The 16,960-nt window shown below is 50.2% G+C and overlaps 2 protein-coding genes across 2 annotated transcripts; one reads left to right on the top strand and one right to left on the bottom strand.

Moving 5' to 3' along the window:
• The first annotated feature begins 2,747 nt into the window (after positions 1-2,747).
• On the top strand, positions 2,748-7,018 carry LOC144107867 (uncharacterized). Its single transcript, XM_077641086.1, has 2 exons — positions 2,748-2,803; positions 6,280-7,018. Exon 2 carries the CDS (start codon positions 6,322-6,324, stop codon positions 6,868-6,870), a length of 549 nt encoding a protein of 182 aa, XP_077497212.1. The 5' UTR covers positions 2,748-2,803; positions 6,280-6,321; the 3' UTR covers positions 6,871-7,018.
• Positions 7,019-10,086: 3,068 nt separating this feature from the next.
• On the bottom strand, positions 10,087-14,955 carry LOC144107874 (uncharacterized). Its single transcript, XM_077641097.1, has 3 exons — positions 14,851-14,955; positions 13,229-13,330; positions 10,087-10,803 (listed from the first exon to the last, which is right to left on the bottom strand). Exon 3 carries the CDS (start codon positions 10,776-10,778, stop codon positions 10,230-10,232), a length of 549 nt encoding a protein of 182 aa, XP_077497223.1. The 5' UTR covers positions 10,779-10,803; positions 13,229-13,330; positions 14,851-14,955; the 3' UTR covers positions 10,087-10,229.
• Between the last annotated feature and the right edge of the window lie 2,005 nt (positions 14,956-16,960).

Consider the following 16,960-nt stretch of genomic DNA (forward strand, 5'->3'; position numbering starts at 1 on the left):
TTATAAAGCTCCGCTTCCGGTGAGAATGGTTCCTCAGAGGCCATAACAGTGGGCGGTACACATGCAGGCGCAATTTTGTTTGCTCTCAGTGTCGCGTTATACGCTCTCACAGGCAGAAGGAGTGAGCAAATACTGCAATAACCGACTGCCGGGACGCGAAAGCCGTCAGATTTTCTGCGACAGTGGTGTACAGATTAAGTACTAGAGCCGGCATTCCTAATACATTCGAGCCCTCCCTGAAAAACAGGACGATTGGTCAACACCACGGACAGTGCCTTTAGTGCAAGCTACCGCTGGTAAAAAAGGGCGTAACATAAAAGGAGCTAAATATGTGCACTGGTGCCAGTGCACGGCTGATGCACGGCACGTCTTAGGATATCTGCACAAATATACTACCGAGCGGTCAGACCTCACAGAATTATGCGGCTGCTAGTCACATGTAGCTTACCTCGAACTGCTCACGAATCGTCTTGGTCGTTTTTTTTTGTTTTTATTGCTCCGTCTGTAACCGGTGCGAGTATCACTATAATTCAGTTAATTATATGTTTGCGAGCGATTCAAAGAGCCCATGCTTTGAGCTAGCAGTCTGGCAAACTATACTGCCCTACCAGCGCCCGAAGAGTTCAGACATAAACCGGCATGCGTCCCCTCGCGTCTAGAGTCATATTAACTCTGGCTGCAGCAAGAACCCTGGAACCTGAGTAAATCCCCCATTTGCCAGGCGGCATGCCCATCTGGGCCTTACTGTGCTGTGGGGCCTGTGGATTAGCTCGGGGTGCTGGGCAGACAGGAAAGCATAGCACACTAGTAAGCAGTTCAAGCGTTCAATCGAGCACACGTTTTTGTTCTTGTTATTGACCTCTGTGGGCGTCGCGCATATCCGCAAGTAGGATTGCCAAGGATTTGGAGGTGAATGGCAAGGAAACTCACATGGGCGACTGCGGGGAAAATAAAGCACACATATATTGTGGTTGTTGTTGTTTTCTAAGAGACATGGCACATACCCACGAAGGTGGATTGAAGAGGGTTCAGTGCAGAGGGACAAGAGAAAAGGATAACCTGACTGTAAGCTTAGGAATGTGCTACTATTGCTACATCATCATCTCCCACATAAGGCCAGAAAATGATTATTCTTGCAGAGAACACTCCACACAAGGTCTTCGAATGTTGAAATGAAATGCGTCCATGCCTTACATAATTATGCTCTCATTCGTGCATACGGTGGTCAACGGCGTGGTTTAAGCTCTGTGCTAGTTAGTGCGCAGTAGTGTATTTTTAAACCCTGTCTAAAGCTACATGCGACTGCCAGTCACTTCTTGAAGAATTGCGATGGTAGAGTATTCAAAGTACCGCATCGCTGCAGAATGAAAGACAGAAGAGAAAGGCATTCTGCGGCCGAATGCTGCTTTAACTACGTTTTCACCGGCTACGGTTTCCTCTCGAGAGATTCAGAAGTCACTTTCATTCAACGAGCCATATCAAGCATTTATTATGTGCTCGTCGAAGCTAACAGCCTCCCACAGGTGATGTCATACTGCATCGGGTTAAAGAATTTCCGGCCTTATGCAAGAGAGCAAATGGCATGAAAGAATGCTACCCGGAATGTGCATGCGGCAGTAACAACTAGATTAGTGGTGTCATGGGCGGCGTATTGGAGCAGCACTCCCGAAGGGCAACACCAGGGCAAGGCTGCCTTCCCACAGGAGAAAAAGGTGGGTGTCTCTTCGCCAACTCCTACGGCATTCCGAATGCTTACCTCCGGAGCTGCACTTATGAGGGGGGGGGGGGGGGGGGCGTAGTGGGATGAACAATATAACCGACACGAGAAAAGTGTCTAACACATGCTCCTTCTTGCCGAACGCCGAGCCTGCTATATAACCCTTCACAGTTCTAGTGCATCGCGCAGAAAATGACCTATCTGGAAACAGGGAATAGGTACATAGGAAAGCAGGGGCGCGTCTCATGAATTGCACGAAGAAGAGCTTGCAATGTGTAGGCGTATGTGAAATTGTGGCACTGGGTGTAAGTGGCTGGGAATTATTTTTACAACCAGACTCTCAGATACATTAGAGAGGGGAGGCCTGACGGTAGAAAACACTAGTTTGCAGGGATGCAAGGAAGCTATTTCATACGAGTCTCTTATTAAACGTTGTTAGCTAATGTTTTACGAAAGAAGAAGTGATCCTTAAGAGAGTTGTGGTTGCAGTGGATAGACGTGCAAGGCGAAGATTCTTTGCAGGAAGACTGCGCTGCACTACCGGAAACAAGCTTCGTGTTGAAGATCTGCGGGATTAGAGAGAAAGAGAGGATGCTATTTTATGAAATCAAAGAAATTAAAAATTATGCTGAAAGTAAGTTGAGGACAGCGCAACTAGCAATGACAAGCACATTACACGTGGAACATGTTTAGCAACCTGGAAAAGCACAGTGGGCCAGGGCGCAAACGTGCGTTGTTGACATCCTAACTGAGAACAAGATGTGGATATGGGCATCATCAGTGCACGTAATGCTCAAATAATCATTTTGAGTAATGGAGCTGATCCAAAGAAAGAGCACGGCTACATAGAGTCAAATGGGCGGAGAGGTTGGGAAGTTTGCGGGGCCGAAGTGGATGCACCGCTAAATTGGGCTAGGAAAATGATGATTACGATTGCTACTACTGCCCTCTTGTTTGCTGTCCCTGCGCAGCGCGGCCGAAACAGAGGAAGAAGGTTCTGGCTCGCAGGGCGCGTGCATTTTATCGGCGGCACGCACACTGCTCGGGTGGCGGCTCGACCTCGCTCCTGGGACCCCATCGACTGAGGTAAGTGAACCTGATCTTGGGGCGCGACTAGCACTTGGCCCCCGGCCGAAATGCGCGGACGCCTGAAGCTGCCTTCGTTGTTTCGGTTAGAACGCGGTAGGGCTGACAGTTCGGGGCGAGAAGTAGCGAGTCTTCCCTCAAAGTCCGCACATTGCGCAAACAGTTCAGTTTAGCGCGTCCTCACGTTTGCTGAGTGCACGCAGAGTACTAAGCTCCTTACCCCCCCCCCCCCCCCCCAACTCAACCCCTCTATACTTCCCTTAAACGTCATTGGCCCCTGTCGCCGCACTTGCCAACTGCGTAGGGACACGACTTTTAGATATTTACCACAGTTCTGCACGCTGCTTTCGCGCTCATACACAATTTCTTTGCTCGAGCAGTAAGATAAGGTGGCAGAACGATTCGAATGCGACTTGGAAAAGCTTCACAGTGCACGGGTTGTCGTCCACTCAAGGTTGCCTTACGTAGATGAATAAGTACTTCCATCGATTCAGCATCGCTCCGCTAACGCTTCGCAACCGTTCTGAAATAGAAACTTACTGCTTTCTCCCCCCTGAAATTGTCGCGCATATTTACCAGCATGTATTTTCGATCAGAACAATGACTACGCCAGTAATGCAACCCAACATTGTCTCCGTCCATGCGTGCGGTTTTTTTAATTTCTTCATCGGTTTCTTAGCCTCGCTTATAACTACTTCTTGTTAATTCAGTTCACCTTGGCGGTCGTTATACTCCGGGCTTTAAGAATTTCTATAGTGGCTGCATTAGTGGCTAGGAGTGGTTGTAGCGGGGATGCATAAAATATGCTGCACCGCTTTACTCTCTCCCAAGCAGGAAGTGGAAATTTCGTCCGCGTCGTCAAATGTCTGGCTACCCGATTTCGAATCCGTGCGTCTTCTGTGGAGTAGCCAAAAAAGATTTTCCTCCTTTCTTCCCCAAACACGTGAGCCACCCATACTTCTCGTCAAGGGCAAACGTAACCGCTTTCAGCAGCGGCGTTAACGGGTCTAGAGAGCGGCGAAGCCTGTCTGTGACCGCACTAAAACGACAGATGCGCTTCGCCACTTGTGTCCTCCCATAGAAAACCGCGTACTTATATGCCTGCGAGGTTGCATGTGGATGCAAGAAAGACGGCGCGGTGGAGTCAGCATGTTCCCACTCATTTTACGACGTATTATGACCTCATTGATAGAGCTATCGAGCCACAATGTTGGGCTAGTTTGTTCACTTCTAGTGTAAAAGAGCGCGAAAAATTAAAGACAAAAGATGGAGTGCAGGCACCACTATCGGTGAGTGCTCTTAGCAGTGATGTCACAATTGGAGCGCTGATAATTGCTAACGCGCACTGCGCATCCCCAGCAAGGAACCGTGCACTGGATCACGGACCACTGCTAGGACAGAGTGCCTCTTCGCATACACTGCACGTCATGCGCGCACCCTAACGTCCAGGGTTTTCGATAACCTGTCAGAGAACAGTTTTGAGACCACTCCTGGGGCTACGAAACGACAACTTGAGAAGTGGCCGGAGCTTGCAAAGGATTGAGGTCAATGGGAGAGGCCTTTCTCCTGCTTATAGCTAGGCTGGCGACCGTGCTGGTGACGACCTAACACTTTCGTCGAAGCCAGATGAAGACTATTCCATATCAGAAAGCACGGCTGGTGGCAGGGACAGTTCGTTTCGTTCGCGGTCTATCAAATTTTTCGTCTCGAAATGGAAACTCCAGCCTGGTCCTTCCGAGCAGAGTTTTCTTCTCAAACATAAAAAAAACACAGTTCAAGAGCATTGGCGGCGTTGTTCTTGCGCTCTTTTTTTTTCTTCTAAACTCCTGGTGTTCATTTACTCCAGCCATATTGATGCAGTCTGAGAGAGGGGCGCTGCTGGTTCCTTGTACTCTAAGAGCAAGAGAAGGGGGGGAGGCAGCTTTGACTGGAATTCACGGGGTACGCCGGCAGTGAGGGCGTTAAGCAGGACACTGATGACAATGCCATGCAATTATTCTCATCAGAAAAAAATCCATTTTCTTCCTCTGTCTGGTTATGTTGATCTTTTTTCAGCACAAAAATGACGCATTAACCGCTGAGAAAATTGCGTTTAAAAATCTTCCCGTTTGAAGACTGCTCCCAACGTTTTCAAATGAATGGCCGTGCAGAGTAGCCTCTCAGATCCGAGAAAAAACGTCGTCGGCGCGTGCATTTTACTTGCAACATTATGCGGTCATGGCGAGAACTGCATTTCGCTTTTTTTTTCAAGCTCGTAAAGGTTCCGTTTTCGCTGGGTGGACATTTTGTGATTAATACACGACACAATTATTCGTCCTCTGTGCCACTTTAAGTCAGCGTAAGTTTCTCCGTCGAATGAGACGGGGGGGGGGGGGGGTAGTTCTGAGCCTTCCAGGCACATATAACGAAACACCCTGCCAATGTGGCTTGCAGGGTAAGGCAAATTTATTTTCTAAGTGACGACACGTACACCCGGCCAGCTCTTTAACAGTTTCACGCCAGCATCCAACAAAAGGCCATACTGTACTGACAGACAAAGCCGAGCGGTGAAACTGGCTGGAAACGGCATGCGCTTTGTGGGCATGTGTGTATTCTCGCCCATTTCGCCGCCTCGCTTCCATACCCAGCTTTATACCATGATGAATGATTGTGATTTTTTATGGCCCTAGGGGATCTGGGGCAAAAGACCGCCATGCAACAAGGTATGCACTCTTTTTCTCAAGTTTTGGTCAAAGGCCCATTTCCCGAGCATTTCATCCTAAAGAAGCCGAGCACCAGGCCAGTGAAAGCTTGTATTCATTGTATCACCGGTGGGCTCCCAGCGGCTCTGGCGATCGAACCCCGCACATCCCACATGCGAAGCCGTTGCTCAAGCCACTAGGCCACCTCTGCGGAGTATGCAGAAGATTTTCGATGCTCGCGTGGTAATGTTAAAAAATTTTCCCGGTGTCATATTTCACTCAGCCAGAGGAGGAATAAGGCTGTCTGCAGCGCATACTTGCATGCCCTGCAGGCAGAGCATGAACAGGAGAACAGGATACCTCCCGTCCCACTGCTATCGGTCTGCATCGCATTCTTCCAAGATACAATTGGCGTGGGTGGGAATGACTGACCGACCTTGAACACCGGAAAAGGTACTCTGACCTGTGAGGCTGTCATGAGAGGCGTATTCCAGCGGCTACTGGAACAGAACAAGACCGACGATTTCGTTGGTAATTACGCACTGCGAATAAGATGGTCTACCTGCACGTTTATGAGATTTTGTACGGTAAATATACGGGATTAACGCCCAAAGCTATACATGGACGCATATGAGCGCGTGTGTCATGCTACGTATGTATGTTACGGGCTTGTGCTCCCTCTTAGTGCATGCTCAAAACCTCTAATCAAGCCTGGCATCGTCTCACTGTTTCATCTTAATATCTCAGAGCCTTGACTGGTACTGTGCGCCTGGGCGCACACGGTATCGTGACCAGGGCGTCTCACACCGGAGGTGCCGCTCGCTCTCGGCTGCCGAGATGTCTCGCTGCAGCTCCACCACCACCGTGGAGTTCGTCGAGGGCACGCGGCCTCCATCTCCCTCGGTGTGCATCATGAGCGAGTCACGGCCACCCTCCCCCTCGGTGTGCATCGTGAGCGAGTCGCGGCCACCCTCCCCCTCGGTGTGCATCGTGAGCGAGTCGCGGCCACCCACCCCCTCCCTGTGCATCGTGAGCGAGTCGCGGCCGCCCTCGCCCCCGGCCGTGTGCGTCGTGAAGAGCGAGCAGCGGGAGCCGAGCTTCTGCGTGGTGAGCGGCAAGCGCACCTCGTCCCCCACCACTGTCGACGTGGTGGGCAGCGGCGGAGGCTGCCCTCGCCGAGTCCCCTCGCGATCGCCCAACGTGTGCATCGTGACCGAGACGGCGCCGCCACCGCCGCCGCCGTCCGACGTATGCATTGTCACCCAGGGCCGCTCACCCAGCCTGTGCGTCGTCACTGGCGAGTCGTCAAGGAGGTCTCCGACCACGGTCGAGGTCATCGGAAGCTGCAAGCGCTCCACTTCGACAGTCGAGATAATCCAGGACTAGCCGCCATGACGGAAGCTCCTAATTTGCACTCGGACGAACGTTGACGCTGGTTCCCATCGGATAAATAGCGGGCCATGTGCTCCGCGAAAAAATATCAAGCCTCGGGCGCACCAAATAAAGTATTTGTGGAGGCGTTCCTCATGCTTAGCTTGAACGAGTGTAGGAGGTGCAATCAATTTAAGGCACACGACGAGGAGCCAAGCGCGCCACTAAGGAATCCAGGCGCCGTGGAACTCCGGGCTGCTCGGCACACTGGTGATTCGGTGCGTGTGGTTTGGTTTAAGAGTAGCGTTAGTAGAACGAAATTCTGGGAGTGTTCAGGAAACAGCTCGAGCAGAGCAATGCGAAGAAAAAGGCTCATAGCCGTTTTATTTGGTTTTCCGGTGTTTTCTGTTGTGTCAGTGGGCTCAGAGAGGGCGCTGCTATCCCAGTGCGCTTAGTCTAAAGGAGAATGGCAATGCGCCTGGCAACTTTTCTGCGTACTGCAGTCCTTAAACTCTAGCAGGATGGAAGCACAGCCGATGTCTCGTGAAATGGGTAGAGGAAATGTACGTGAGTCGCACCACGAGTATTCAGAATATAAATGCGAGAGCAGCATAATCTGGCGTTAACCGAATAACTATGAGAAACTGACCGAAACCCCCCCGTGACCTCTTGACGTCATCGGTAGTGCCTACGTACGCCATAAGGAAAGAGGAAGAAAAAATTCTTCTGAAATCGGTTTCGAACCTAGGATGTCAAAACTTTCCTGTCTCCAGCAATTAACCGCTTGTGTCTTGGCCCCTCCCCAGCAGTGGGTATGTGGCAGCAACGTCTGCGAACTAACTAACCTAGGATGGCGTGAACAGATCAGCTTTGCTGGCAGCTGCATTAGAGCGCGCCGCCATCACCGCAGCACAACACCCCGCACGGCGGTCTATCGCGCTGGGTTTGGGTATGGTCATCTTCATCGACTTCCATTCGGGTGGTGCCTGTGTGGCCTATGGGCAGAGGGCCTTACATCGGCCTCGCAAGCACTTTGGTTTTTAAGAAAGCGTGGTATATATTACAGTTGTTGTTGAAAGCATTTATTAGGAAGGGGAGTGGCTGGTCGGGTCCTCATTCCAGGACAGCGTTGTCGAAGGCTGCTGCACCGGATCGTTCGACGATCGACGAGTACTCGTTGCTCCTCGAGGTTCGAAATGAACAGAGTTGCCTCCAGCGCTTACCACGTTGGCTGCGGTATAGTGTAAATCGCGACATTTAACTGAGAGACCTATACCATATGAAACAGCTACGCTTTTTGCCGGCAGAATTTGCGTTGCGCCGAGTATAGTTGTGTTCTATTTGCATAGGCTATTTATAAAGCTTTCAGGAGATTTCATCAAAGAAAAACAATTCACTGACACGCTAGCATGGTTAGTTTAAATGGGAATTAGGTTAACTAGTACTTCGGCTTTCACTGCTGTTTCGGTTGCAGGCTCGGTTTTAAAGGTGAAGTAGGCTTCACACAAAAATTGGCGAAATCGTGCATAAGCTCATCACTTTAAAGGTATGATGTGATAGCGTTAATTGGTTAGTGCCCATGTATACGAAACTCGTCATCCTCTACTTTCACATATCGCTGGGAGTCCTCATACAATTCCTGACGCAGTGGTTAAGCGCGGTTAAGCGAAAGGCCACTGCCATGCGATGACAGGTGCCACCACCGGTGGGGCTTGTCAGACCAAGGTTGCTCCTCCCGAGCAACCTCAAGGTCAGAGAGAAACGCGTCGGACAATCAAACATCGGCGAAATCTGAGATTGGGGGTGCTAGTGCTAGAGCTATAAAAAAGGACACACAGGCACGTTCGTACAGCTTCGTTAAAGCAGTGCCTTATATGTGTGTCGTGTTGTCTTTTACATAATATGGAAACAGCGTCCGCGTCTTCGTGGGCAAGAGGAGGCGCTCATGTGACCCATTAACGCCATCGAGTCATACCTTTAAAGGCGGAGCTGCAGTGTCCTTTAAATTTTTCGTCCGTTTCTTTAAAAATTCAGATACAGGAAATCTTGTTCTTTTAAGCATCTTCAGACAGACATACAGACAGATAGACAAAGGGATGGATAGATAGATTAGGTTAGTTAGGTTAGGCTGGTTAGGTAGGTTAGGAAGGTAAGTTAGGTAGTTTCGGTGAGGTTAGGCAGTTAGGTTAGGTAGGATGAGTAGTAGGTAAATCGGTTAGGTAGGTAAGTAAGCAGGCGTTTATTTGTTTCCAACATATCATTGGGCATCCACCGGCGAAAAATCTGTTCAGAAACAGCTCAATCAATAGAAAATATTGGAGTCCTCTTGGTAGGTTGGTTGAACAGGGCGTCTTTGGCTTCTGCTATTCGGCGATCGCTCTCGACCAACCACAGCTGGTCGGCTGCGTTCCAGCTCGACAGCGCAGACTATTTTGTGATGTGAATGAGAAAGCATGCACGCAGGGTATTCGGCTGCAGCGATCGCGTATACTACTACTACTTTAATACAGCTGCCAGCGAAGTTCATCTGTGCGAGCCGCCCGAATGGAAGCCGATTATGATGACGACACGCAAACCCCGTGCGATAGACTGGCAGTTCATCGTGCACGGTGTTGTGCTGCGTTGATGGCGTTGTGCTCTAATGCAGTGGCTAGCGAAGCTGATCTGTTCACGCCATCCTAGCTTCGAAACCCACTTCGCGAAAAAATTTTTATTCATCTTTCCTTATGGCGTAGGCTGTCATTTGATAACGTGAAGAGGTCACGTGGAGGTTTCGGTCAGCTTCTCGTGGTTGGTTGGTCAACGCCGGATTTTCTGACCGATGGTCCATATGCTGCTTTCGCATTAAAATTTCTCAATACTTCCGGTGCGACTCTCGTACTTTTTCCTCTACCCATTTCACGCGAAATTTGTTGTACTTTCATCCTGCTATAATTAATTAAAGACTGCAATATGCAGAAAAGCTGCAAGACGTATTGCCATTCTCTTTTAGACTAAGCGCAATGTTTTCCTTCGAGTTGGTTAGCGCTGTTCACTGAACACTCGCAGACTACCGTTCTCCTGATGCTACTCTGAAACCGCGCACACCGAACCACCGGTGTGCCGAGCAGCCCGGAGTTGCACGGCACCCGCCAGATGCCGACCATTGAATCTTGCATTCCTTAGTGGCGCGCTTGGCTCCTCGTCGCGTGCCTTAAATTGATTGCACCTCCTACACTCGTTCAAGTTATGCATGAGGAACGCCTCCAAAAATACTTTATTTGGTGCGCCCGAGGCTTGAAATTTTTTCGCGGAGCACATGGCCCGCTATTTATCCGATGGGAACCAGTGTCAACGTTCGTCCGAGTGCAAATTTGGAGCTTCCGTCATGGCGGCTAGTCCTGGATGATCTCGACTGTCGAAGAGGAGCGCTTGCAGCTTCCGATGACCTCGACCGTGGTCGGAGACCTCCTTGACGACTCGCCAGTGACGACGCACAGGCTGGGTGAGCGGCCATGGGTGACAATGCATACGTCGGACGGCGGTGGCGGTGGCGGCGCCGTCTCGGTCACGATGCACACGTTGGGCGATCGCGAGGGGACTCGGCGAGGGCAGCCTCCGCCGCTACCCACCACGTAGACAGTGGTGGGGGACGAGGTGCGCTTGCCGCTCACCACGCAGAAGCTCGGCTCCCGCTGCTCGCTCTTCACGACGCACACGGCCGGGGGCGAGGGCGGCCGCGACTCGCTCACGATGCACAGGGAGGGGGTGGGTGGCCGCGACTCGCTCACGATGCACACCGAGGGGGAGGGTGGCCGCGACTCGCTCACGATGCACACCGAGGGGGAGGGTGGCCGTGACTCGCTCATGATGCACACCGAGGGAGATGGAGGCCGCGTGCCCTCGACGAACTCCACGGTGGTGGTGGAGCTGCAGCGAGACATCTCGGCAGCCGAGAGCGAGCGGCACCTGCGGTGTGAGACGCCCTGGTCACGATACCGTGTGCGCCCAGGCGCACAGTACCAGTCAAGGCTCTGAGATATTAAGATGAAACAGTGAGACGATGCCAGGCTTGATTAGAGGTTTTGAGCATGCACTAAGAGGGAGCACAAGCCCGTAACATACATACGTAGCATGACACACGCGCTCATATGCGTCCATGTATAGCTTTGGGCGTTAATCCCGTATATTTACCGTACAAAATCTCATAAACGTGCAGGTAGACCATCTTATTCGCAGTGCGTAATTACCAACGATATCGTCGGTCTTGTTCTGTTCCAGTAGCCGCTGGAATACGCCTCTCATGACAGCCTCACAGGTCAGAGTACCTTTTCCGGTGTTCAAGGTCGGTCAGTCATTCCCACCCACGCCAATTGTATCTTGGAAGAATGCGATGCAGACCGATAGCAGCGGGGACGGGAGGTATCCTGTTCTCCTGTTCATGCTCTGCCCGCAGGGCATGCAAGTATGCGCTGCAGACAGCCTTATTCCTCCTCTGGCTGAGTGAAATATGACCACCGGGAAAATTTGTTAACATTACCACCCGAGCATCGAAAATCTTCTGCATACTCCGCAGAGGTGGCCTAGTGGCTTGAGCAACGGCCTCGCATGTGGGATGTGCGGGGTTCGATCGCCAGAGCCACCAGGAGCCCACCGGTGATACAATGAATACAAGCTTTCCACTGGCCTGGTGCTCGGCTTCTTCAGGATGAAATGCTAGAGAAATGGGTCTCTGAACAAACCTTGATAAAAAGAGTGCATACCTTGTTGCATGGCGGTCTTTGGCCCCAGATCCCGTAACGCCACAAAAAATCACAATCATCCGTCATGTTATAAAGCGTGGTATGGAAGCGAGGTGGCGAATGGGCGAGAATACACACATGCCCACGAAGTGCACGCCGTTTCCAGCCATTTTCACCGCTCGACTTTGTCAATCAGTGCAGTATGGCTTTTTGTTGGACGCTGGCGTGAAACTGGTAAAGAGCTGGCTGGGTGTACGTGTCGTCACTTAGAAAATAAATTTGCCTTACTCTGAAAGCCACATTGGCGGGGTGTTTCGTTATATGTGCCTGGAAGGCTCAGAACTACCCTCCCCCCATCTCCTTCGACGGAGAAACTTACGCTGACTTAAAGGGCACAGAGGACGAATAATTGTGTCGTGTATTAATCACGGAATGTCCACCCAGCGAAAATGGAACCTTTAGGAGCAAGAAAAGAATAAAAGCGAAGTACAGTTCTCGCTTTGATCGCATAATGAGGCAAGTAAAATGAACGCGCCGACATCGTTTTTTCTCAGATCCGAGAGGCTACGCTGCCCGGCCATTCATTTGAAAACGTTGGGAGCAGTCTTCAGACGGAAAGATTTTTAAACCCAATTTTCTTAGCGGTTAATGCGTTATTTTGGTGCTGAACAAAGATCAACATAGCCAGATAAAGGAAGAAAAATGGAATGTTTTCTGATGAGAATAATTGCGTGGCATTGTCATCAGTGTCCTGCTTAACGCCCTTACCGCCGGCGTACCCTGTGAATGCCAGTCAAAGTTGCCCCCCCCCCCCCCCCCCCTCTCCTCTTGCTCTTGTAGTACAAGGAACCAGCAGCGCCCCTCTCTCAGACTGCATCAATGTGGCTGGAGTAAATGAACACCAGGAGTTTAGAAGAAAAAAAAAGAGCGCAAGAGCAACGCCGCCAACGCTCTTGAACAGTGTTTTTTTATGTTTGAGAATAAAACTCTGCTCGGAAGGACCTGGCTGGAGTTTCCATTTCGAGGCGAAAATTTTGATAGACCGCGAACGAAACGAACTGTCCCTGCCACCAGCCGTGCTTTCTGATATGGAATAGTCTTCATTTGGCTTCGACGAAAGTGTTAGGTCGTCACCAGCACGGTCGCCAGCCTAGCTAGAAGCAGGAGAAAGGCCTCTCCCATTGACCTCAATCGTTTGCAAGCTCCGGTCACTCCTCAAGTTGTCGTTTCGTAGCCCCAGGAGTGGTCTAAAAACTCTTCTGTGACAGGTTTTCGAAAACCTTGGACGTTAGGGTGCGCTCATGACATGCAGTGTATGTGAAGAGGCACTCTGTCCTAGCAGTGGTCCGTGATCCAGTGCACGATTCCTTGCTGTGGATGCGCAGTGCGCGTTAGCAATTTTCAGTGCTCCAGCTCTGACATCACTGCTAAGAACACTCACCGATGGTGGTGCCTGCACTCCATCTTCTGTCTTTAATTTTTCGCGCTCTTTTACACTAGAAGTGAATAAACTAGCCCAACATTGTGGCTTCGATAGCTCTATCAATGAGGTCATTATACGTCGTAAAAGGATGGGAACATGCTGACTTCCCCCCGCCGTCTTTCTTGCATCGACAGCAACCTCCCAGGCATAAAAGTACGCGTTTTCTTACGGGAGCACGGAAGTAGCGAAGCGCTCTCTCGTTTTAGTGACGTCACAGGCAGGTTTTCCGGGTAGCCGTGGAGCCTCCGGACACTGGGGGAAGGAGGAGCGCCTGCAAAATTACGAGCAAATTGTTGACCATTACGAACTGGGACGTAAGCTGGTACCCCATCAGACACAAAATTAAATAATAGAGAAGCTGTACCGTGGAGGCGGCTGCAAACCAATACATTTATGAACCCGGTAGGGTCTTACCACACCACTTGTACCCAGAGCTGACGTCGCATGATCGATGCACACAATCTGGGGCGAGAGGGACCCCCGGTCACATAATATTGGAGTGCCAAATTCTCCCGGGGTGGGCAAAAATAGTTTGGTAGTAGAGAAGCCTGGGAGACCCTACTGAGAAGCCCGGACCTTTAGCTCCAGAGCACCACCATCCATTGGCGGAAGAGGCGCTACCAGTCAAGGACTGCCAGCCAGCCTCTGACCGCGGACGCGCAACTCCCCGTCTCCCAGGCCTGCGTGTCGGGGGCTGGGAGAAACGTCGTATCTGATGGAAATAAAAGTTGCTCAACCAGTCATTCAACCAATCAAACAAACAATCAATCAATGAATCAAACAATGAATCAATGAATAAATGAATGAATGAATTAATCAATCAATCAAACCAATCAATCAGTCAATTAAAATCTGAGTTCTGTGGAACCGTTCACGCCAATGCTGAAAGCGGTTACGTTTGCCCCTCACGGGAAGTACGACTGCCTCACGTGTTTGGGGAAGAAGAGAGGAAAATCTTTTTTGGCTACTCGGCGGAAGACGCACGGCTTCGAAATCGGGTAGCCAGACGACGCGGGCGAAATTTCCACCTGCTGCATGGGAGAGAGTAAAACGGTGCAGCATATTTTATACAGCCCCGCGACCACCACAGCTACTAATGCGCAGCAACTATGGAGATTCTTAAAGGGCCGGAGTTTAACGACAGCTAAAGTGAACTGAATTGACAAGAAGTAGGTGTTAGTGAGGCTAGAAAACTGATGAACAAATGAACACGACGACACGCTCGGAGACTCTTGCTGGGTTGGATTACTGGCACAGTCATTGCTCTGATCGAAAATACAGGCTGGTAAATATATGCGATAATATCAGGTAGGAGAAGGCACGAAGTTTCAATTTCAGAACTGTTGGGGCGCCATAGCGAAGCGATGCTAAGTCGATGGAAATACTTATTGATCAACGTAAGGCAACCTTGAGTGGATGAAAACCTGCCCTGTGAAGCTTTCCCCAGTCACATTCGAATCGCTCTCCTACATTATCTTACTGCTGCCACGAAGAAATGGCTTTACCAGCGCGAAAGCTGCGTGCTAAAAGAGGACGCGCTAAACTGAGACGCTTGCGCAGTTTGCGGTGAATGGGAGGAGGCTCGCTACCTGTCGAACACTGGTCAGCGCAATTTCCACCGCTGCTTAATTCGAAGCCCGAACGAAGCGCCCGGTGCCTCGCAGACTGCTTCTCGCCCCGAACTGTCAGCCCTACCGCGTTCTAAACCAAACAGCGAAGGCACCCTCAGACGTCCGCGCATTTTGGCCGGGGGCCATGTTCTAGTCGCGCACCAAGATCAGGTTCACTTGCCTCAGTCGATGGGGTCCCAGGAGCGAGGTCGAGCCGCCGTCCGAGCCGTGTGCGTGCTGCCGATGGAATGCACGCGCCCCGCGAGCCAGCACCTTCTTCCTCTGCTTCGCCCGCGCTGCCCAGGGACGGCAAACGACAGGGTAGCAGCACAAATCATCATAATCATCATCAACCTAGCCTAATTAAGCGGATGGGGCCACCTCAGCCCCACAAACTTCGAAACCTGATCTGCCCACTTAACTCTCTGTAGCCCTGCTCTTCCTTGGGATCAGCTCCATTACTGAAAATGATTATTCGAGCATTACGTGCCCTGCCCATCCCCATTTAATCATCTTGTTCTCAGCTGGGATGTCATTAATTTGCGTCTAAGTCGCCCCGCTGGCTCAGTGGTTGTGGCAATCAGCTGCTGACCCGAAAGCCGCGGATTCGTTCGATCCCGGCCGCGGTGGTCGAATTTCGATGGAGGCGAAATTCTTGAGACCCGTGTACTGTGCGATGTCAGTGCACTTAAAAGAACCCCAGGTGGTCGAAATTTCCGGAGCCCTTCACTACGGCGTCCCTCATACCCTGAGTCGCTTTGGGACGTTAAGCACACATAAAAAGAAATAAATAAATAAAATTAACTTGCGTCTGTTCCACGGACCGAATGTGCTGCGCTTGGTTGATAACCATGCTGCGCACGTCATTCTGCTGTCCACTGCTCGTTGCGCTGTTCTCAACTTAGTTTCAGCGTAATTTTTATTTTTTTGGTTTCATAAAGAGACGTCCTCACTTTCTCGCTAACCCTGCAGATCATCAACACGAAGCTTGATTCCAGTCGTGCGGCGCAGTCTTTCTTCATTTCATTTCATTTTTATTTTATTTTTATTTCCTTAAAGACCCCCATTAGGGGAGCAGAAAGTTGGGCTAGTTGGTTGATATGCATACTGAAGAAGTTAGCGCTGAACAACGAGGACAAGCGCTCGTCTTTGTCTCGCTTGTCCTCGTTGTTCCGCGCCAACTTCTTCAGTATGCCCTTGTAGGGGCTTTTGCATGAGGGGTGAGGTTAACATGAGAAATCAAAACATTTTTTTTATGATGACAGGTGCGATGTAACTTTTCTAGGAAGGTTGATGGACTTGTGATGGCTGCAATTTCACGGGGAACGTCGTTCCAGTCGCTTGCTGTTCGGAGGAAAAATGACTTGGAAAATGCAGTCGTACGGGCACGTTGGCGTAAAACTTTAAGCGGATAACCAATGCGGTGAGACGTGCTTGATGGCGGTGCGCAGATGTATGGCTGCTGTTTGAGCTGGGAATAATAAAATTTGTGAAATAGGCACAGGCTAGAAATACGGTGACGGAGGGAAATACTGTATAATTGGGACTGTAACTTGAGAGATGAAACACTAATATAGGATGAGTATGAGCGGTGAATGAAACGGGCGGCTCTGTTTTGCATAGCTTCTAATGAATCAATGAGGTATGCTTGCGGTGGATTCCAGATGGCGGATGCATGCTCAAGTTTTGGCCTGATTAATAATTTATAAGCAAGTAGCTTTACATTTTGAGAGGCGTCGTGAAGATGACGTTTAAGGAAGCCTAGTTTATTATTCGCAGATGCTATTAGCTCTGTTGCGTGCTCCCGCCATGATAAGTCATTGCTGATAGTGATGCCGAGGTAAGTATAGGACGGGACAAGTTGGACAGGAGAATCAGAAATCTTATAAGTAAATAAACGCGGGTTGTGACGATGATGAAAAGACATGAGCTTGCACTTATTCGGATTAAGCGTCATCAACCAGTGATTGCACTATGTTTGAATGCGGTTAAGATTGTCTTGGAGGGATTCGTGATCAGCGGTATTAGTAATTGGGGCATAAATAACGCAATCGTCGGCGAACAGACGGACATGGCATGATAAATTTTGTGGCAGATCAATAATATAAATTAAGAATAAGAGGGGGCCAAGGACAGTTCCCTGAGGAACGCCCGATGTTACCGGTAGACAGTCAGAGGAGTAGTTGTTAATAGTAACGGACTGTGAACGATGTGTGAGGAATTCTTTGAACCATGCAATAATTTCTCGATGCAAGTTTAGTCTGGAAAGCTTTAAGAGTAGACGTTGATGA

The sequence above is a fragment of the Amblyomma americanum genome, chromosome 1 (assembly GCF_052857255.1).
Source record: "Amblyomma americanum isolate KBUSLIRL-KWMA chromosome 1, ASM5285725v1, whole genome shotgun sequence".
Classification (NCBI taxonomy): Eukaryota; Metazoa; Arthropoda; class Arachnida; order Ixodida; family Ixodidae; genus Amblyomma; species Amblyomma americanum.